This window comes from Rhipicephalus microplus, chromosome 1 (assembly GCF_043290135.1).
Source record: "Rhipicephalus microplus isolate Deutch F79 chromosome 1, USDA_Rmic, whole genome shotgun sequence".
Classification (NCBI taxonomy): Eukaryota; Metazoa; Arthropoda; class Arachnida; order Ixodida; family Ixodidae; genus Rhipicephalus; species Rhipicephalus microplus.
The window spans coordinates 17,360,783-17,383,890 of record NC_134700.1 but is presented as its reverse complement, the minus strand read 5'-3'; the positions used below and the strand labels follow the sequence as shown (position 1 = coordinate 17,383,890).

The following is a 23,108-nucleotide window of genomic DNA, read 5'->3' as shown; positions in this document are numbered from 1 at the left end:
CATTTATACAGAAATCATGAAATTCTTAGACTCGAATAAATACTTTCATCCTTCACAGCACGGATTTCGCAAAGGGTTTTCTTGCGAAACCCAATTGGCAGCGTTTCTGCATGATCTTCACACAAATCTCGATACTAACCTACAGACAGACGCGATATTCTTAGACTTTGCGAAGGCGTTCGATAAGGTACCACATCAACGATTGCTACTAAAACTATCTTTGGCAAATGTACACCCCGACGTCTTACGATGGATTGAAGCATTCCTTAATAACCGCTCACAGTTTGTCTTTATTAACAACAGCACCTCTGACTCCCTGCGTGTAACTTCCGGTGTTCCTCAAGGATCTGTTCTCGGGCCTCTCCTCTTTTTAATATATATTAACGATCTACCTGGTCATGTAACCTGTAATATTCGCATGTTTGCGGATGATTGCGTCATTTACAAAACCATTACTAATACATCTCACCAAATTTCTCTTCAGGCAAATATTAACCGTCTGCAACAATGGTGTGACTGTTGGCTAATGACACTAAACCCCGCTAAGTGTAAAGTTGTGACATTCTCCCGTCGACGTAACCCTCTGTCCTATTCATATTCAATCAATAACATATCATTAGAAGCTTCGCCCTCATACAAATACCTCGGTGTTACCCTAACTAAAGATTTATCTTGGAACGCACATATCACTAACGTCATCTCATCTTCTAATAAATCACTTGGTTTCCTTAAACGCCACCTAAAACAAGCCCCAAAGCATGTTAGATTACTAGCCTATCAAACCATAATCCGCCCTAAACTCGAATACGCATGCGCAGTATGGAGCCCCCACCAAACATATTTAAGCAACGCTCTCGAAACCGTGCAAAACCGTGCTGTAAGGTTCATACACTCTCAATATTCATATCATGTCAGCGTGTCTTTATTGCGAAAGGACTTAGGTCTGCCGACCCTTGCCTCTCGTCGCCGTGTTTTATCACTATCTCTTTTTCATAAGTTTTATCATTGTTCGCTCAATCAAACGCCGTACATTATTCCCCCTGGCAGAACATCGCATCGAACTGGGCACATCAACCATGTGGGCCGCCCCCGCACTCGTACTACTACCTTTTCAGGTTCTTTTTTCCTTCGCACAGCCATAGATTGGAACAGCCTGCCTCACCAAATTGCCGCCCTAACCAGCGCACCCGCATTCATGCAAGAGATATCTCATCATTTTTCAGAATAACAATTACTGGATGTCATTTTTCATCTTTCCAACTGATTGTATATACCACAAAATCATGTAAACCATATTTCCACGTCATGTTTAATAATGCTTATTCAAATGTCATTTCTAACAATGTATAATGAACATATGTAAACCCACCCCTTATGTAATGCCCCTGTTGGGCTTTTAAGGTAATAAAATGAAATGAAATGAAATGAGAATAACCTTCAAGTCGTTCACTTGGAGCAGTCGTTTTTCGGGAGCATTTCGTGATGGCTATTGGCTCGCCCGGATTACAGAATCACTCTTACTGTCATAGAAAAACACTTTATGTCCCATAATTAGCTTGTTGAAATTCAATTTAAGAGAACCACCGTGGTCACGGGCAAACTGAGCCAATTTCTGTTGAGCAATCCTGACATTTTTCGAACAATCTTGGCCGATAGAAAAATTTGTTTTCCTTAGCTTTGAAGCAGCCACAAGCGCTGGTTGTTTATCTTTGAATGACAAGAATTTGACAATCTGCGACCGTGTTGATTCTACTTGGTACTTCTTCAATCGGTCTGCTGTTTTAATGGATGTTGGACGGACTGAGATAACTAGTTTATCAGAAAAAAAGGAAATAACTTTTTCTTCGGATTCTGCCCAAGATTCGTTTGCAGTGTCCAGAAGGCCGTAAATTATCAAGTTGTTATGGCGTGATCAATTATCTAAATCATCTTGGCTATCATGCAATGCCGCCAGTGCTGAAATGGTTGTTTCAACACGTGTGGACATATTTTAAATTGGCGCTTTTAAGGACGGTACAGACGAGGCGCACGTTTATGCGCGTTCCACCTTGGCAGCCAGTTCCGTTACTTTTGATTCAATCGCCTGCTGGTCGGACCGAAGCGAAGGAATTTCGTTAAGAATGTCTGTCTGTGTTTGAATCAATGACGGTATCTGCACGATAGCCTCAAACATTTTCTGTTCCTTCTCAGCTGAGAGAGGTCCAGAGTTTTCCCCAATATCACCACAGCACATTAAACACGTTTTGATAATGGCCGCAACGCATTCACAGTAACACCCGATACAACTTATTAGGTCAACAGCAATCGTACGCACACGGCGAGTGGGATCTGACGCCAGTTTTTGAACGCTTTTCCCCTTACAGTACGATATGAATAACCAACCTGTAGAAATACAGCGTGTAAGCTTCTGGCATCCATGGCGGCGCCAGATCACGAAGTGGCTGGGAGGAGGAGCAGCTTAAGTAGTTTTCCGTCTTCCGGTGGACGTTGTTGCCGACAAGTAAAGTCGTTTACAGCTGGCAGTGCTGATAAGTCCAGTGGCGCTTGACGAAACCAGGCATCGATGGAGGTCGGGCACGTACAGTCCGCACAGCCGACGTCATCGATAAGAAGACACATTGCGTAGGTCGGATCAAAGGCAGTCATCACCTGCAGAAGCTGTAAAAATACAGCGTGTAAGCTTCTAGTATCCATGGCGGCGCCAGATCCCGAAGTGGCGGGGAGCAGGAGCAGCTTAAGTAGTTTTCCGTCTTCCGATGGGCGTTGTTGCCAACCAGTAAAGTCGTTGGCACCTGGCAGCGCTGATAAGCCCAGTGGCGCTTGACGAAACCAGGCATCGATGGAGGCCGGGCACGTACAGTCCGCACAGACGATGTCATCGATAAGAAGACACATTGCGTAGGTCGGATGAAAGGCAGTCACCACCTGCAGAAGCTGTAGAAATACGGCGTGTAAGCTTCTGGCACCCATGGCGGCGCCAGATCCACTTTTGGGCAGAACTAACAGTCCTGCTTTTGGGCAGGACTGTTATTTTGGCATAGCAGGGGAAGCAGTCAGTAGCTTATCCACTTATTTCCGCAAGTCGACATTTGGAAACAGCCCCACCAGGACCATCCCGATCTGCTGGAATGGTCGCTCGGGATCGAAGGTAGACTGCCTGGAGGAAGCCTGTTGGTCATGTCGGTGGTGTCTGCTATCGCTTACAGTCTCAGCATGTCTCACGCAAGAAGTGTCCTTACCGGAAAAAAATTACGGTCCGGCGCTTTTTTCTGCTATCATGCGATGTTTCGCGACTGAGGTCTCGCGAATTGTCGACAACGACAAAAAACAGCGCTTGCATTGAAGGAGAAGGGCCTTGAGCTGTTATTGCTCATGCTTTAGAAGGCTCGGATTGACGTCGATAGCTAGGTCTGGAGCCTCGTTTTTCAAAGTAGGTTCTGCAGAAACGACGAGGGTATAACTTGGTGGCTCCATAGTTTCGTCGATGAAGGCGACCGTCGTACCTTTGTTCACGTGTTTGTAATTGTTGCTGAAATTCGTGAGCGTAACTTCTTGTTTTCTCCCCGCGGTTTGGCGATTACATTTGCAACGCAGATATCATGGTTGAGCAATAGGTACTGAATGCATTTAACGAAGCCTTCGAAGTCTTCTGGCTTGATTGATTGATATATGGGGTTTAACGTCCCAAATCCACCAATAGATTATGAGAGGCGCCGTAGTGGAGGGCTCCTGAAATTTCGACCACCAGGGGTTCTTTTCGACCACCCAAATCTGAGCACACGGGCCTACATTTCCGCCTTCATGGAAATGCAGCGTCCGCAGCCGGGATTTGAACCCGCGACCTGCAAGTCAGCAGCCGAGTACCTTAGCCACTAGAACACCATGGCGGGGCAGTCTTCTGGTTTTGAGGTGCTGACGGAAGCGATAACGCTTGAGCGACGAAAGACGGTGTCTTGTTCTTACATCACATTCAGGGCGTGCGTTCCGGATGGTGTACGTGACGATAGTGCTTTTTCTGTGGGTAGTGATATAGACACTGGTATCAGGTTGATGACCGCGCCATTGAGGCTCAAGAATCCATATCAAAAATGACACCTCTCGAGCAATGCTGTGGGACGACAAAGCTTACGGGATAAAGGCGGCTGTTAATAATGAGTACGCTTGCTGCACTTATTCTTGCTGCGGTGTTACTTGGTGACCTCAGGCTGTACGATTTCAGGGCCTTCCCAAGTGGTCCTAACTTTTTTACTACTTCAAGGTGGAAATTTCAATGATGACAGAACAGTAGGCTACAGTGTCTATGAGAGATTTGGCACGGTGGCTGACGAGATCGCTAGTTCGTCGCCTCGCGCTGCAGTTGGGTCGTGGCGTCGAATCACGGCTACGATGGTTTGTGCCGCTGCTTGAACGTTGTGTAGTCAGGTCTGCTTGGCGCAAAATATCAACGTTGAAGCCACGTTCGCGGTGTGGTAGGTTTGAGGCTTTGTCGTGTTGTCGTCGTCGGCGGCGGCGGAGGGTCTTTGGTAGTTTATCGTATAGACCACAACTCCGTCAGTTTCTGCCTTTAGTTTTCCTGATACAGGCTGGTGACCAGCTTTGAATGGGCCAGAGTACGGCCGACAGAGCGGTGACATGTAGCGGCCGGGTGATTGTGAACGAGAAGATCCTCTGGGTGTCCTCTGCGCTCCAGTGAGATAGTCGGCGATTTCGCGTGGTCTTTCACCCCGCTGTGGACGTGGCGCATTGATGGCAATACACGTAGTCCCATCTTGCGGTACTGGCAGTGGCTGTACGTACGCCCGGCTTTATTGCAGTAGCAGCAATGTGGGCGGTGTTCAAGGGTGTGCCAGACGTCAGTCTTCCTAGTAGCTTAGCGCCGACCGAAAGGTGGGTGGTATGGCGTCAGTAGTGGTAGGTGGCGATTGTGTCTGCTGGTAGAACTGTGGCTAGGCAGTGATGAGGAAGGAGAGGCGAGACGGCGGCGATGAGCCCGTGCTGAGGTCTCAGCTTTTATTTGCGATGCAGGCGTATGCAGAGTCGCCACTGCAGTGTCCAGCCAGGCCAGCAGCTCAGCCGTTCTGAAATTTCTCGTGGCTCGCACCCCACGAGTCATGTGGCTCGCTTCTTTTTCGGCGCAGCCAGCTGGCCAAATATAGCGGGGCGCTACAGCAGTATCCTGACGCTGGAGTGGCGGAGCGTTGCAGAGCACTGTAGCAACGTAACTCATAGCTTTCTGTTCAGGAAGGTGTACTTCGGGGGGCTCAAGCAATTGCCGAAATTCCTCGCGGACAATGTCGGCGATCATAATAACTTGAGGTTGTGGTGAAGGTAATAGCTTGCGCAGGTCCTCCCGCACGATCGCTCGGATTGTCTCGTGCAGGTCGTCGGTGCAGAGGGCAGGAGCTTCGAAGTAGCGTACTGCTGAAGAGTGTGGTTATACTGCCTTGTGTGAATCTCGAGTGCCTTTTTAATTGTCCAGGCCTCCGTGAGAAATTTTTGATCGTCTTCGGCGGGCTGCGCACAAGCACCGTCTTCGGCGGGCTGCGCACAAGCACCGGCGGGCTGCGCACAAGCACCGTTTTTGGCACCTCGCAGGGGTAATCAGAGCTTCTTCTCCGCGGCCACGGAGGGGTCAGCGTGACGAAACAGCTGGGTCATTTCTGTGACGAAGATTCGCGCGTTCTTGTCGGGGAGTTGCACACGCGTCAACAAGATAGTCGCAGCACGTGCTTTGTGGACGACGCTCTTATACGCGCTGAGGAACGTTGTCCCAAAGATATGCCAGCTTCGCAGCACGGACTTCCAAATCTTGAACCATGTCTTCGCGGCATCTTGTAGGTAGAAGTAGATGCGGCAAAGTTTCCCTTCGGTGTCCCAGCTGGTCAAGGCGGCGCCTCGGTCGTATGTCTCGATCCAGCTTTCCGGATTCTCGACTGACAAGACACGAAACGTTGGAGGCTCATTGGGCTGCCGCAGAACGATTGGGGCATGCTGCATGGGGGCAGTCATCGTTACTGCTGTTGATGTCAAGATGCGGGGCTGTTTGTTGTTTCACGTAGGGGCCCGTCTATGGTTGCAGTTTTCTCTGCCTGAGGCTTGTTCACTCTTCGGGGTTGGCTTCGGTGTCTTCTTCGCCACTTAGGCTGGGTTAGCGGCATGATGGAGGCGTTCAGAACATTAGAAAAGCGGCACCTCCACCAAATGTAACGGAGTGTTTACGTTCATGAAGCGAGCACACTCGATGTTCAGATGAAACTCTTTACTTGGCTGAATTTGCGGCCAGAAAACTGAAGGTCAGATTACAGCAAAACACATGCACTGATAGCGGTGAACAGAGCGTCGGCCGGGGATCAACTGAAATGAGGTGAGGCGTGTCGGCATTCATACGCATGTCATCGAATATTCTAGCATTATTCATAGCGGCGACGTAAGTTCTAGAATAATCTGCAATGTTCGAAAAGTGGGTGTAAATTTAACAAAGTGATATACTGGAGTCCTGAACCTTCTAAAACACTGCAGGCATGGAAACGGGGCGATAACAAAAACTTCAGGAGTGAATATAGCAATAATAACACATGCTGCAATTTTTAGGCATGACTTGAAGGAAGTCGAATTTTGACAGGAGCAATGATGAGCGTATGCTGCTGACCTTGAAAGCCTATCATATCTGAAAATGTGCTCATCTTTGTGTAAGCAACACGTCTGTGTCCTGGCACTCATATGAGTTTGATTTCATTTATTCGCGTATGTAATACACAGCTTCATTTATCAACTCAGATTGTACCTTTGTGTGTATTTTTTGTCGATTGTGGGGCGCAAGTGTGGTGTAGCCCCCTCGGGATATATATGCATGAACATTTCCCGAAGTAAAATTATTTTATAGTCAGCACTTTTGTGGGTCCTTCCATTTTTCGAGTTGTGTCTGTGTTTGCGCTGTGAAAACACTTCCATGAATATGAAACAACTAGGCCAAAAATAAGTTTTGCAGCTATATATTGGTGAAATGGAATGCATTCTTAACCATTCCGAAGATCTGGTACTGTTGCCCCACCGTGGTGGTCTAGTGGCTAAGGTACTCGGCTGCTGACCCGCAGGGCGCGGGTTCAAATCCCGGCTGCGGCGGCTGCATTTCCGATGAAGGCGGAAATGTTGTAGGCCCGTGTGCTCAGATTTGGGTGCACGTTAAAGAACTCCAGGTGGTCTAAATTTCCAGAGCCCTCCACTACGGCGTCTCTCATATTCATATAGTGGTTTTGGGACGTTAAACCCTATATATTAATCAATCGACATCTGGTACTGTTTGGATGCTAGACATTTTGTATAAAGTTTTTTTATTTTTCTTGCATCCGCCTGCCTTGCTTTGACTAGTGACGGGCCCCAGCAAAGCTATTATGAACACACTGTACTCAGATGACACCACCCACCTTTGTATCGTCCGGAAGGAGGAGCAGTTAGTGAGCGCTATGCGATCCAGGGCAGCTCGGTTGATGACGAAAGTTGAGTGAACGGACGGACGAGGGGTTCGAGCGCCATGCCACAAAGCCCCCAGATATGAGGGTTTGGATGAGTCCAAGTCCTCGACCATGTGCCTGCAGCATGTAGCAGCGCAAGACGATAGAAACATCTGTGAATCAGCTTAATTTTATTGCGATAGCAATTTTATGGACTCTCTCAGCTGGGATTTGCCGCCAGCATAGACGTTAACATCAGCGTCGACATCGGGGTTGACGTCGGCGTCGCCATCACACACGTATCTATGTATAAGAGAATGCAAGAAAGAAAAAAAAACAGAAATGTACTCCGGCGCGTGATATCGAACTGGGGTCCTCTGAATAGTGAGTGCGAGACGTTAACCACAGAGCCACCGAAGCGCACGTCGTTTACTGCTCAAACTGCAAGCTATTTATATCTACTACTTACCACTGCAGACGGGAAACTCGAAGGTAATCATCGTGTTTCCAGCATTACCAGCACGATGGAGCAATGAGCGCGCATTGCCACATCGCACAGCGGCACGTGCTCTAATCTCCCACGCGTACATTGCCCCGCTTGGAGTGACGCTCTCTCGTGCGCCCTTATCTCGCGGTGGCGAAGAGGGGAGGATTGTGCGTTTTGGCTGGCCTTCGGCTTTGCCTGGACTGATTCGGTTGTAGTTACCTCGTGCACAAATGTCTCTGCAACCATTGCAGTTTCCGTTTGCGAAAAGCACGCGCTTTTAAGACACAGCAAATTAACAACTGAGGCATTTATTTGTGTGCATACATACCTGTGATTACGTTTTGTGCCTCATTTTTGCGTGAGTCTGGTAAGAAACTATTAACCACGACACAAAAATACGACGATGGTGTAGCGGGGATTGAGTGAAGATCTCGGGTGACGGGGATCTCTTTGCTTGCAGCAAAGGAACGCGTCGGGCGGTTGAGCAGTGGCCCAAGTCCCAACGTCTCGATCCGACGCTGCTAGTCCGGGGACCATCGCGGCTTTCATGATTCCGACCACTACTAGGCTGGACGTCGCCCCACGTGTACCCTGCTGCGGTTCCGCGGCGACGTTCTTGGCGAGTGGTTGGCGTTGCCCTTGGCGCTGGCTTGTCGCTGTCCGAGGTGCGGTTTCTGGCTGGTACCGTTCAAGCCACCCTTCGTGGCACTGTCCTGTAGACATCCCTGGGGCAGAACTCTGCACCCACACTGCTGCACTGGGTTTCTTCCTGGCCTGTATCAGCTGAGCCGGGCCACGCACCGGCCCTGACCTAAAGGAGGCAACTCACCCCCGTTCTCGCGCCGAGTCCACGCGGCCCTCTTCCGGCCCGCTGAGATCTCGACCACACGGGGTGCACCACAGACTTGGCTCCGTGCACTATCGCAACCCGCTCCTTGTTCAAAGTATGCCAGACGGGAGCTCGGAGCTTTGCTCCGAGCTCTCGTCTTTTGAGGCGTGGAGCTGTCGAAGAGCTCGGAGCTTCGCTCTTCGACAGCTCCACGCCTCAAACACCGACATTGACAGCTGTGGTGTTAGTGCGGAACATTCTAGTTACTTGTATGTGCATGTATATATATTGTCACGTCGCTCCAGGGGGTGTCGACAAGGTTTATCGACGTATGAGCAACAGGGCTCTAACCAAGCGCGTCGGTTGGGCTTGTTGTTGTTGTTGATGATGATGATGATGATGATGATGATGATGATGATGATGATCCTTGACACTCTGGCGCACACCCACAAAGGGGGATCGGCCAAGAACCGGGCGGCAGAATCTTAACTAAAAGGCTAATGGTTTTTCAAAGAAAACGTAATTTTGGGCTGAAAAAAATATAGAAAGAAAAGCCGAAAGTTGGAAAAGGAGTATATCTGAGCAGGGAGCGATGCAGGCTATCAGATGCGATTCGAGACAGAGGTAATGGTGGGTCGAAAATGATATATATATATATATATATATATATATATATATATATATATATAATAAATATCAGATTAACATGGCAGTCGCTTTGTTTAAATTATGTATTCTAATACCACAGAGCAGACGCCCCTGTGGCTATAACCGAATTTAATGCTGCCAAACGACAAAAGTACTGCCACATTTAATTCTAATCCGAATTTTTCAAGTGGAGCTACCAGGTATCTTTTCCGCTGATGAGAATATCGGCGACAGAACAAAAAGAAGTGATCTATCGTTTCCATTTCTTCGTAAGTCTGCCATAAAGGTGACGCCTTTAGATAAACTTTATGCAAATAATAATTCAGTTGCGGAATTCTGCAACGCAATCTTGTAAAAGTAACTTCCAAGTACCGTGTTGCACACCACTGTCTATTCCGGCGTCATCTTAGATGTGCGAAATCTCGATATTTATCCAATGAGTAGCAGTCGTATTCATTGCAAACAGAGGTTTCTAAACCTTATTGCTGTCGCATAAGCCGTGTCAGGCAAAATCAGGATAAGGGGACCGCTAAGAGATACTGTGGCTAGTGCATCCGCCATCTCATTGAGATATATGCCACGATGGCCTGGTACCCATAAGAGCTGCAGTTTTTTCAAGTTTGTCGGTATGAGTTGCCGAAACAAGTGCATAAGTGTTAAGTTGGCTCCTGAAGCTTGTTTGCCAGAGCGGGGGCCCACGCGCACTTCTTTCTTCTTTGTGGTGTGAGCCTTAGCCTCGGCATACGACCCACTACTAGAAGTAGGTGGCAATATTCCTCCTCAACAAAAAAAAAGAGAAGCGTCCCGATGCTGTAGAGTTATTGCAAAAAAAAGTAAAACAAAGTAGCTTAAGCAATGGAAAAGGGCAACAATAATCAAATGTTAGACGCGATAAGTTCACTAATGATGAGGCAATTGTCGGAGCACAAATAAAAAAAACACAGGAAAAGTGGTCTTTTAGGAACGCGCAAGATAAGGCTTCATGCGCACCACGTGAACTATGTCAGAGGTCGGTTTTCTTCGTTGTACCCATCGTGACGACGTAGCGTCCGGAACCACTTCGTAGTTAACTCACTCACGGAGCGTAATACTTTATACGGACCGAAGTATCTGCTGAGCAACTTTTCGGAGAGGCCATGGCGACGAACAGTAGTCCAAACCCAAACTTGGTCTCCCGGACTGTGAGATACGTCATTGTGACGCATATTGTAACGTAATGCATCGACCTGTTGCTGCTGACCAATGTGTAGCCGGGTGAGCTGGCGAGTTTCCTCGGCACGCTCTTAAAATTCTTCTGCGTCAGTTGTTAATTGATCGGTGTCTTCACAAGGAAGCATCGCATCCAGCATCGTCTGAACTTCGTGGCCGTAGAGAAGGCAAAACGATCTAAATCGGGTTGTTTCTTGAACGGCGGTGTTATAAGCGAACGTCACATATGGCAAAATGCGATCCCATGTTTTGTGTTGGACGTCGATGTACACGGAGATCATGTTTGTGGCTGTCTTATTTAGTCGCTCGGTTAAGCCGTTGCTCTGCGGATGGTAGGCAGTCGTCGTTCGATGCCTAGTGTTACTTAGTTGAAAAACTTCATCAATAAGCTGTGCAGTGAACGCTGTTTCTCTGTCGGTTATCACTGTAGATGGAGCACCGTGGCGCAGAACAATGTGGCACATGAAGAACTGTGCTACCTCAGAAGTCGTGGCTCGTGGTATCGCCTGTGTCGCAGCATAGAGGGTAAAATAGTCAGTTGACCCATTCGTTGCCGTCGGACGATAAAGGAAATGAGCCGAGCATGTCCATGCCGACTTGGTCAAATGGCTTGTGGGGTGGATCAATTGGCTGAAGTAATCCAGCCGGCTTGCTTGGTGGCGACTTTCGACGCTGGCATTCACTACAGCCTTTAACGTACTGCTTCACGCTTGCCGGAAGTCCGGGCCAGTAGTACGCCTCACTTACTCTGGCGAGTGTCCGCGAGTAACCTGGATGACCAGATGTCGGCTCGTCATGACACGCGGAGAAGACTTCGTCCCGCATGTCCTTCAGAACGACGAGGAGGTAAGCGCGGCTCGTAGAACGGGCGTTTTTTTGTACAGGACATTATCTCGGAGGCAGAAAGACGTCACGACGCGAGATAGATGGCGAGGTATAACGGTGCTATGACGCTCCAGATAGTCGATGAGCCGTCGAATCTCTTCATCCTCTCGCTGGCGTTTGCTCAAGTCAGATGAGCTAAGGGCACCCACGAAACCGTCATCGTCCTCTTCTTCTTGATTAACTAAAGGTATGGGTGAACGCGACAGCGTATCAGCGTCTTCATGCTTCCGTCCAGACTTATATACGATGGTCACATCAAATTCCTGTGGACGCAAGCTCCATCGGGCCAGTCGTCCAGAGGGATCACGTATGTTTACCAACCAGCAGAGGGCATGGTGGTCCGTCACAACTTTAAATGGACGACCATAGAGGCATGGGCGAAACTTGGTGATCGTCCACACTACTGCGAGACACTCTTTCTCTGTGGTCGTGTAATTCACCTCGGTACGGGACAGTGAGCGGCTGGCATAGGCTATGACTCGTTCTTTGCCGTGTTGATGCTGGACGAGCACTGCGCCGATGCCATTGTTACTGGCGTCAGTGTGCACCTCTGTGTCAATATCGTGTAGTGTAGTCCCGCGTCTGTGTCTGTATGTCTATAAACTGGTGTCTCTTCGTCTATGGGTGTTTCCTGTGCCCGTCTGACTAACTTGCGCCCATTGCCCAGAATTTAGGGAAGCCTTACCAGGATCGGCTTTACCTTCTTGCCGAAAGTGAGGGGCCACGAATGCATCTATGAATTTAGAGACACTGCAGGCTATCGGTAAAGACAGGTTTTGGGAGAAGCCGTGCTCCTAGATTAGGTTGACGCGCAACGTGCAATACAACGAGACATTCATGCACAAGCTCGTGACGATAAGCGCGTGCAATTGGAGCTTACAGAGAAGCGACTACAAGCTAGGAACGCGTACTTCGGTTAGGGCTCAAGCTACAGGAAGCTGGCAGAAACAAGCGAGGAAGCCCACAACAGACAAGCAATGACGTGCCTGCACCATCTATGTTAGTTCGAGTCCCCACAAATTACTGCCCCCATTTAACGAAGCGCGAGATGATCTCGACGCGTATTTACACAGATTTGAACGTGTCGCAGAGTCACAAGATTGGCCTCGTGACAAAGGGGCCCTTTCGCTGAGCTTGTGTTTCACAGGTGAAGCATCGGCAGTCATCAGCCGACTTGATTCTACCTCTGCACCAGACTATGACCAGCTCAAGGCAACCCTACTTTTACGATTCCAGTACACCGCCGAGGGTTACCGCGAAAGGTTTCACAAAGAGAGACCAGAGAAGAGCGAAACAGGTCGTCGGAACGCTGCGCGCATAGCCGGACATTTCGACAGATGGACGGAGCTTACAGACGTTGAGAATACTCACGATGGTCTCCACGACTTAATCATTTCAGAACATATTTTGCAAGGATGCTCTTCAACAGTGCGGTGTTTATGAAAACGAGAAATTTCAAGAAGTTGAGTACCTTGGCACAGAACTTCAATTGTGTTTTGGAGGTGCAAGATCTGTCCATTTTGGGTAAAGATAAGTTCTATACGGAGAGTTTCGCAGAGAGTAGCCGCAAGATAGAACCCGCAAACCGGCCACTGAAAGGATAACGCCAACAATTCTATGTAGTAAGATGAGGCACAGATAGTATTAAGTCCATCTTGCAAGATAAACTAATCACTCTAGCAAGAGATAAAAAACTTGAAGAAAAAATTGTTCGGTCACTCATTCCGCTCAGCCCTGTAGCCGGCAGATTTTACATACTCCCGGAGATTCATAAACAAGGTAATCCGGGCCGCCCAATCATCTCCGGTATAAACACTTCAACCGAGAACTTGTCGCGCTATGTTGATTCCGTTATTAAACGTCATCCCGAGACATTTACATCATTCGTCAAGGACACCAATAATTTTTTTCAAGACATATCAAGTCTTAACATTCCCCAAAATGCAATACTTGTAACACTGGATGTCGCTTCACTCTATACTAACATACCGCATGCCGATAGAATTGCTGCACTACTTAATGCATACGAGGATTCTTGCCTCAATAAACCAATCAATAAAGAAGCCCTACAATTGCTATTGAAGCTTATCCTTGAACTCAATAACTTTGAATTTAATAATTTTCATTACGTTCAGATCAGTGGCACGTCAATGGGAACCCAAATAGGCCCTACTTATGCTAACATTTCATGGGCATTCTACAGAATATTTATCTGTCCAGCACTGACCTACAGCCTTTGTTTTATAGACGATTTATAGATGATATATTCTTAATTTGGACACATGGGGAGGACACGCTCTTAAAATTTATAGATGGATTCAATAATTTCCATCCGTCAATCAAGCTTTCGCACAGCTATTCGACAAATTCTGTTAACGTTCTGGATGTCACCGTCGCACTTTCTGAAGGAAAATTGATCACAAAATTACACTGCAAACCTACTGATAGAAACCAGCTTCTCCATTTTCAGAGAAGTCACGTGCAACATTGTAAGACAGGTATACTTTATACTCAGACTCACCGTTTTAAGCGCTTGTGTTCCAATCGCGAAGACTTCCTATCTAACTGCGAGCAACTTGAAAGCGCTCTCATTAAACGACGGTATCCAGCGGACTTGGTCGATGACGCTATAGACCGAGCAGACCAATTGAATAGAGCCGACATTCTTAGCGCAAACAGTTTGCCTGAACAACGTGCTGGCACTAATCTCGTAATTACTTACTCGGCATAAGTGCCAATGGTTCTTTCTATAGTCAAACGCCACCACAACATCCTTACCCAAAGTGAGCATATGAGAAATATTTTCCTGAACCACCTCGCGTAGTCTACCGGCGCTCTAAGAATCTCCGCGATATGCTAACATCGTCAAAATTAAACAAACGCAAAACATCTGGCTGTGCACCTTGCAACAAACCACGCTGCAAGGTTTGCCTACATATGCAAACCACCCAGGAAGCCGTTTGTACGTCGTCTAATTTCACCCTTAAAATTCGCGGCCCCTTATAATAATAATAATAATAATAATAATAATAATAATAATAATAATAATAATAATAATAATAATAATAATAATAATAATAATACCTTTTTTTTCTTCAAATAAAACAGTACATGTGACTAGGCCTGCCAAAGCCAATCGGTGGCTTGAGTGGCAGAACCTGGCAGACAGCAAAACAAACCGGACGCGTCACAAGATGGTATTTTATGGCCTAAGCGGTATGATAGGACAAAAAATAACGTGCATATAAGATTAGAAACAACAGGGCATATAAGCAATAGTTACAAGCATTATACAACAGTTACAGCAATCGAAAGTGAAAAGGTGTAAAGGAAAAAAGAAAGAATTAGAGCAAATGCTTCTTAACCAAAGTAACACACTGGATAATTGTGCAGCATCATGCTTGCGAATGAGTGTATGTGAAATAACACATGACATGCATTACAATTGTAAACAGATACGCCGTAGCAGTTTCTTTAATTTGTATTTTGTTTTTGTGCGATAAATGCTGGGGGAAAGTACATTGAAATAAGTTGGTACATAATGGGCTCGTATTCTAGTTCTATACTTTGTTGAACACCGTGGCCTCCAGTAACGTACTTTGGGCCTCAAATAGCGAGAAGTAACATGCGGAACCAGGAATTATTTGGACCAGAAATGTTTTAAAGCAACCGTTTGAATTAACAAATCATTGAAGTTTGGCATAAACAGCGTTTTGAAAATGTCTTTCTTGGAATTAATGTTCAGGACGTTAAGATATATTTTTAAAAATCGAACGCAATATTCTGCTTATTCTATTGTGCCAACGGACAGCGCAGTGTCCGTAAAGGGTTATTCCGCAACGCCGTATACTGTAACCTAAAGCGAGTGCTATCATCTCACGTACTGAAAACGGCATGTTGTATCTTATGTTATATAATAGACATAACACAGCGCGAAGTCTTTTGCAAACATAGGCGAGATGACTATTCCAGGAAAAGTCGCTGTCAATGTATAAGCCAAGGTATTTCACAACAGATGAATACTGTAATGGACTACAAGAGCAGGATTAACAGTCAGAACAATGCAAAATGAAAGGATAGTCAAGGGTTACTTCCTTCAATGGATTGTGGAGGCTGATTAGATTAGTTTTAGACACATTTATATTAATAAGGTTATCTCGAAACCAATCCATGGCTTTAGTGGCAGCTGACTGAAGAAGAGTAATCGTCTCATAAAAGTTGTTTGCAGTCGTCACGATCACAGTGTCGTCGGCGTATTGATATAGTAAAACCGGTATCGCGCTGTGAAGGTCATTCACAAAAATATTGAATAGCAGCGGACTAAACATTGATCCCTGTGGAACGCCGGTTTTTATAATTTTGAACGCGCTGTGAGATTGTTCAACGGATAGAAGTTGACGCCTGCCTTGGAGGAAATTTGCCAACAAAGACTATAAATCACCTCTAAACCCTAACTGAAAAAGTTTATCGAATAACAAGGTATGACGGCCACTGTCGAAAGCCTTGCTGCCGTCAAGAAAGAGCGCACAAGCGACTTTGTTGTTATTGAACGCCTCATTCAACTGATCAGAGAAGTCTTCCAATAGCGTCTGAGTGCTTTTGCACTGTCGAAAACCATTGGCAAGGCGATAAGATGTTGTGACTATCGAGAAAGCTTGTCATCGTTAACAACAAATGTTTTTGTAGTATTTGTGCTGTAGAATGCAGAATTGATATCGGATGATAACTTTCAAGTTTATCACGCGCACCGCACTTGTGTAGAGGTATAACTATTGATGTTTTCAAGTTTAGGGGAATTTCTCCACTAGAAATTTTGCGATTTATAAGTGCTAGCAGAACTTCATGGGTGTATTCAAATGTACGGTGCAAGTCAGTTATAGAAACACCATCAATACCCGCAGAGTTTTACCCTTCTAACTGAAAATGATAGATCGTAAGTCTTCATGTGATATTGAAGGTAGATAAGCCGATTCGCTAACACTGTGACGTAAAGTGAACGAGCCTACTGGGGAATTTGTGTTTTTAATTGTTCGAGAGAAAAAGTTGTTAAATTCATCATCCTGTGCGCTATTGGCTTGACTCTACAAAAAGTTATTCAAAATATTTACGCGAGTGTTTGCGCCTCTAAAGGTGTTAATTAACGCCCAGGTTCTTTTTGCGGCTGTTACTGGCATCCTTACATTTGGCTCGGAATTGGGTTCATTTAGCCGAGCGAATCATAGGATTAACCTTGTTTCTGCTTTGCTTAAATTTGGCTCGCAAGTCTGAACAGTTAGTATAACGCTTACATTGTGTCCAAAGCAAGTCCTATTCTTTTATTGGAGCGAGTATATGTGTTGACATCCATTTATTATCCAATTTACGTTGTTTACAGTGTATTGTTCGCGTCGCACTTCCTTTTAAGCTTATGAACGCTTCTACAAATTTATCTTAGAGATAACTAGAAGACCTTATTGACAACGAAAATTTCCAGTCATAATGAGCAACCAGATTATCAAATTTTTTTAATCTAGCACCGAAATTAGTTTTGTTTTTTTTTGTATCGGTTGGCATCGTAGTCATTTGTTGACAGCTGATTGAGCCGCAAACAAAGTAATGGTCAGCTATCTTCGTCTGTACTATTGCGGTTTTTGTGAGCAGGTTCTGCGCACGCACGAAAACGTGGTCAATGCACGACACGACGAACTTGCCAGCCGAAAATTCTTCTCAAGTCGCTTGATTTATTCGGCACTCTAAGCTCTATTTAGAAAGGTTGTCTAGATGATCAGCAACGGGGCCTACAGTGGGACGCAAAAGGTCAATGTTGACGTCTCATATGATGCACACATGCTCTTCTATAAATAAGGATGACAGTGTGGACTCAATTTCAGATAAGAAAAGGCGCGTATTGAAACTGGGAGGCCGGTACACCGATAAGAGAGTCACCGAAAAAGCGGGCGTGTTGGTGGCACTAGATGAGGCACCAGAAAGGAATTTAGCTGCATTCGCGACGTCAGTGCAGGTGATACTTTCCATATCCGCCATGTTTAGGCCAGCTTATCCAAATCCGATAGTTTTTCAAAGCGAATGGTAGGTGCTCCTTCCGCTTTTCTTGCTAGCACCTTTCCGTCCCTCGTCTACACGAAGTTATAACCTTTTTCTTTTTCTTTCGAGCGGGTCAATCGGAAGAGTTCTCGGTTCATCCGTGTCAAGTTATCATTATAGTACAAGCGAGGAAAGTTGTCGGACTGGGCAAGATCACGAAGGCCATTTCGAGCTCGAAGCCATTTTTTTTTTATTGAAGTGTTCTATACTTGCACAAGAATGGATGGGCTGAGTGTAGACTTATCGTGGGTTAGCTCTAATGTCATATACATGCTCGAGTGCGCCGTCTGCCAAGAACAGTATATTGGCCACACAGAAACATTGTTCCGAGTACGCTTCAACAACCACAAATCGCATACCAATACGCAACCTAACCTCCAGCTCTCAAAACATATTCGCTTTCTAGGGCACTCGTTCGAAAAAATTAGGGTCACTATACTTGAATCGGGCTTTCATTCTCATCACGATCGGGAAATCCGCGAATCGTACCTCATCTACAAATTCAACACCGTGTCATCAGGCATAAACGAAAGTAGAGGCACGCTTTCTAGTGTGCCCACCAAACATTATCAGCCTTAACCCATGGCCCGTAGCGTGATCAGTTAAGCTTGTTGAATACCGTCTCTAATGCTTCTGTTATTGTGTATATTTGTGTATCCAATGTTTACAGTCACTTGAGTTTATTAATTGCCGCCGCTATCACGAATGTGGATGCGAGACTATTTTAACGCGCACACGCAATAAAAGCATCAACTACTCATCTTATTTATATCACAATGACTGAGCTGTGTATATGACGCGCAATATGACTGTAATATCACGCGGTTTTTCGATATTTTTATATCCGTGTTTCACTGTTGTTTTTTCATTATCTATCTCCAATTCTTACAGAGTTATGCGGTGTGCACGAAGAAATAATTTCTGTTCTTTGGTTTTCTACATTTTATGTATGTATATATATTTATTTATGTTTTTGCATGATATTTTACTGTATTGTCTTAAACACTTCACGCTATAAATCGTCTAATCGCTCGTATACGTCGCCAATCTTTATTATCCTATGTGAATCGTATTTATAAGCAAGCGCGTTGACATGTACTTGGTACTTTGACAAAGGCTGGTCCACCAGCCGAAACTGCGGTCGGAATATACCGTGCAAAACCAACGTGCGTCGTACTCTAATTTCCCATATATATATATATATATATATATATATATATATATATGAAAGTAGATGTGCTTTCACATTACAACCGTTTATTGTGCCGACGTTTCGACGGGAACCCCGTCTTTTTCAAGGCATAATACTATTTACACATGTTCCGTGTCTTCTTATAGCCTGTCGAGATAGGAGGGAAGGGGTCAAAAGAAAAGGAAAAAAGGAAAAAAAACAAAGAAAAGAGAGAGGGAAAAAAAGAAGAAATAGCGAAACGGGAGGACAAACATTAAATAAAATATAGAAAATCTAGGAGAAGAAGCAAGAACGACAGGCGTAATTAGAAAAGGGGCAGCGTCTCAACAGAGTAGGGCAGAGGTAGATGAGCAATGTCATCATTGTGAACAATACCTCCCCCGCACCCACTCTTCCCCAAGTGGGCAGTGAGCCGCCGTTCTTGTGTTTCACCTTTCCGTGTAGTCCGCTGGCGGCTCGTTTCTCTTTGAAGTTTAGGACAAGTTAATGGGGAGAGCTTAAACGCTTCGAGTGCGTGCTGGTGGCGTCGGGAGGAATGAAAAAGCCGGTGATTGAGGCACCGCCATCGATATTCATTATATGCAATGGCTCCTTCTCAGTGAAGGAACAAAATGTGGGTTAAAAATTAAAGAAGGAAAAAAAGAACAGCGGGGGGGGGGGGGGGACTGTACGACATCCGGGACAGTCAACACACAGTTGCGGCTCACTGGGAAGACATGCGCGCATGTATGAAAACGCTAACGAAACCACCTAGCTGTCAGCTCCTTTTCAGTGAAGGAACAGAATGTGCGTTAAAACTTGATGAAGAAAAAAAAAAGAAAAGAAAAAAAGGGGGGGGGGCGCCGTACGACATCCGGGACCAATTATCTGTGCGTTCCAGCTGTGCTTGATGAGGCAAATCATTTCTATGTTGTCAGATGCATAGGCCAAAAGCTTTGTTAGCGGGTAATAATATTGTCGTAATGAAACCGGACTGATTAGAGAGAAGCGTTTGCGTCGTTTAGCGGTCGTAAGGCTGACAGAGTGCCTGGGTGTTCATTTATTCAATATTTATCGTGGTAAATTTGTCGATAAAATAAGATTCCCGTTGTTCCCGTTCTCTGATTGTTCGAAAGTTGTTGTCTAGTAGTGTAACCCTGATGTCATCAAAGCTGTGGTCTTTCAATGTGCAGTGTTCTGAAAGTGGAAGGCCTGGCAGAGATCGTACATGTGCCTTATGGTTGTTGAATATAATCCTAAACGGAGTGTCTGTCTGGCCCACGTATTGCTTGTTACATACACCCCATTCCAGGAGGTATATGACGTTGTCTGAGTCACAGTCTAGTGCACCTCTTGTCCTGTGCTTAAAATCCGAGTGGGTGCTTTTCGCCACTGTCGTTGTCTGCATGTGTTTGCATACCTTGCATCTGCTTTTTCCGCAACGGTGACACCCAATTTGAGGTTTCACACCTATCTTTGAATTTATTAAATGATCGTTTATATTTTTCGGCCGTCTGTATACAACACAAGGAGGAGAAGTGAAAATTTTGGATAGTCGCACGCTATGTTCCAATATGTTAAAGTGTTTTCTTGGGACCTTGTTTATGTTCGGTGGGTTGCTCGTGAAAGTTAATAGCAAGTTTTTATTTCGGTGTTGGTCGGCGTTTTTCTGGTGGTTGAGAAGAATCTGGCGGTCCAGATTTTCAGCTTTTTTGATGGCGTCATCGATGATAGCTGGCGGGTATTCTTGATTAAGGAGTACTTCGCGCATATGTGTGCTGTTTCTGTGGAAGTCCTCGGTGTGGGAGCAGATTCTTCGGAATCTGTGTGCTTGGGAATAGGGAATGCGGGTCTTACAATGTCGCGGGTGGCAGCTTTTGAAGTGCAGGTATTGTTGCCTGTCCGTAGGTTTTCTGTATACGTTAGTTACCAACGCACCATCGTCAACTCGAATGAGTACATCAAGAAAGTTTATTTCAGTGTTACAGTAGGAGTGTGTAAAATAAATGCTGGGGTGTACCTGGTTGAATGCCTGTATGAATTTGAGGAGCTCGTTTTCCGAATGTGTCCAAATTATGAATATATCATCTAGGTACCGTTTATAGAGCAATGGTTTGATATTACAAGATGAAAGAAAATTGAACTCTATGTGGTGCATGAATATATTAGCGTAGTTTGGGGCCATTCTTGTACCCATTCCCGTACCGCTTATTTGAAGATAGTACTGGTTGTTAAATTCAAAGCTGTTCAAATCGAGTACAAGTCTTGTGAAGATTTCAATTACTTTTTTGCTTGGATAAGTGACAGGGTTGTGTGTGCCATACGATTCAACAAGCGCCCTTTCACCATCGTCATGTGGGATATTTGTGTAGAGTGAGCTAACATCTAATGTAACGAGAAATGCACCGTCTGGAATTTTCACGTCTGCTATTTCCCGAAGGAAGTGGTTTGTGTCACGCAAGAAGGACTCATGTGTGGGTGGTATGTCTTTGATTAAAGAATCAATATAACTGGAAATGGGTTCCGTTAACGTTCTAGTGCTTGATATAATGGGTATGCCAGGTTTATTCTCTTTATGAATCTTCGGCAGCATGTAAAAACGACCAGGCGCCGAATGTACCGTAATAAGTGCCTTTTTAATCTTCGAATCAATGGCGCCTTCACGTGTGATATCCTCTAGGGTTGTTACAATGATCTTTTTGAGCTCCGTGGTAGGGTCAAAGTCGAGGTGTTTGTAGAATTGTTTGTTATTTAGTTGTCGCTTGCCTTCCTCAATGTAGTCCGATCTATTCAGAACAACAATCGTGCCTCCTTTGTCTGCTGGTTTAATGACGAGATCTTCGCAGTTGCTCAACGTGAGTAGTGCCTCTTTTTCTCTTTTTGATATGTTATTCATGCTTGGTTTGTGCACCTTGTACGCACGTATAAAATCTTTTTGAACCGCGTTTATATAGAGATCCAGATGTCGATCTCTGTTGGCGTCTGGGGTCCATTGCCGTCCGATTACCCCACGAAAAAGTGCGTTATCTTTTTCGGGTTTATCAAAGAAATATTCCTTCAATCGTAAATTTTGTGCGAAGTTGTCTAGGTCTTTTTGGAGCGTGAATTCATCATACCTTCCATTGCCAGAGCAGAATGTAAGTCCACGTGATAGTATACTCAATTCTTCTTTGCTAAGTTCTTTCTCGGAAAGGTTAATAACGTTTGGCTCTTTGGGGTGTGGTGGCAAGTTTTTTTGAACGTGAGATGATTTGGTATTTTTTCTATAAGCAGCAGTGGGTATAGCTTGTGACACATTGTCCCGCGCAAATTTCTTCCTCTTAAGTTTTTCAATTTCCTCCGTTTTTTTTGTGCTCAAATACGTCGAGTTCTTTAGCTTCCCACTCCGAAAGAGGAAAGTTATTTCTTAAATACCGCTCCTCGTCTGTCAGGGCGTTTAGTTATTTCTACAGTTATTAACCTTTCGGACAAAGAACTAAGCAAAGAATAATTGAGTATACTGTCACGCGGTTGTGACACACGCAGCACTTGAGAGGAAGCACACAGGAGTCAGGGCGATGTCAGGCGAACTGTTTATTGGGCGAACTTGTGCCCAGCAAAACAAGGCCAAACACAACTCACAGCAACAGCGGCGTGAACAGTCGTCGGTCGACGGAAAAAGACTGACTAGTGGCGCACTGCGCCGGCTTTTTATACACGCGTCATATCGCGTTCTCGATTTATTTCTGGAGCTCCAGAAGTTACTAAAATGTGCGCGTCAAGCATGCAAAGTTTCAAGAATGATCCACATGGTTCCAGAGTGGCATGCAAGATAAACGCGGCCTGCGTTGCGCTTAACAGAAAGTGATAACAATGCTCCCCGCAAACAATCACAATGAGCGCGCGTGTCACTGGAAAGTGATAGTGGCTTTCTTCGTAAACCAAAAGAACCGCACGTGTCACTACCCCCCCCCCTAAAAAAGCATCGTCCCGATGGTAAAGACAGAACATAAGAGAGAGTACATGCAATAAATTACATTAACAATGCGTCACAGCTAATCAGCGCGCGTAATAAGGTTTAAGTCGCACCACGTGTACGACTTCGGGTCGTGCACGGCGTCGTTGGGATGACGTTAAGCCATCGGGCACGACCTCATAGTCCAGTTCACCACGACGTCGGACTACCTTGTAGGGTCCAAAGTAGCGTCGCAAGAGCTTCTCAGACAATCCCCGTCGTCGTATCGGCGTCCAGACCCAGACAAGGTCGCCGGGTTGGTATTCGGTGTGGCGTCGTCGAAGGTTGTAGTGGCGCCTGTCGACCGTCTGTTGGCTCTTGATACGCAGGCGCGCTAGCTGTCGAGCTTC

The 23,108-nt window shown here is 45.7% G+C and overlaps 1 protein-coding gene across 1 annotated transcript in view; it reads right to left on the bottom strand.

Moving 5' to 3' along the window:
* LOC142767663 (glycoprotein-N-acetylgalactosamine 3-beta-galactosyltransferase 1-like) overlaps positions 1-23,108 on the bottom strand; it is a 136,516-nt gene that overhangs the window by 97,138 nt on the left and 16,270 nt on the right. Inside the window, exon 3 of the mRNA XM_075869825.1 lies at positions 7,425-7,589. Within this exon, the coding sequence (XP_075725940.1) occupies positions 7,425-7,589 (165 nt within the window). The remainder of the gene's footprint in view (positions 1-7,424; positions 7,590-23,108) is intronic.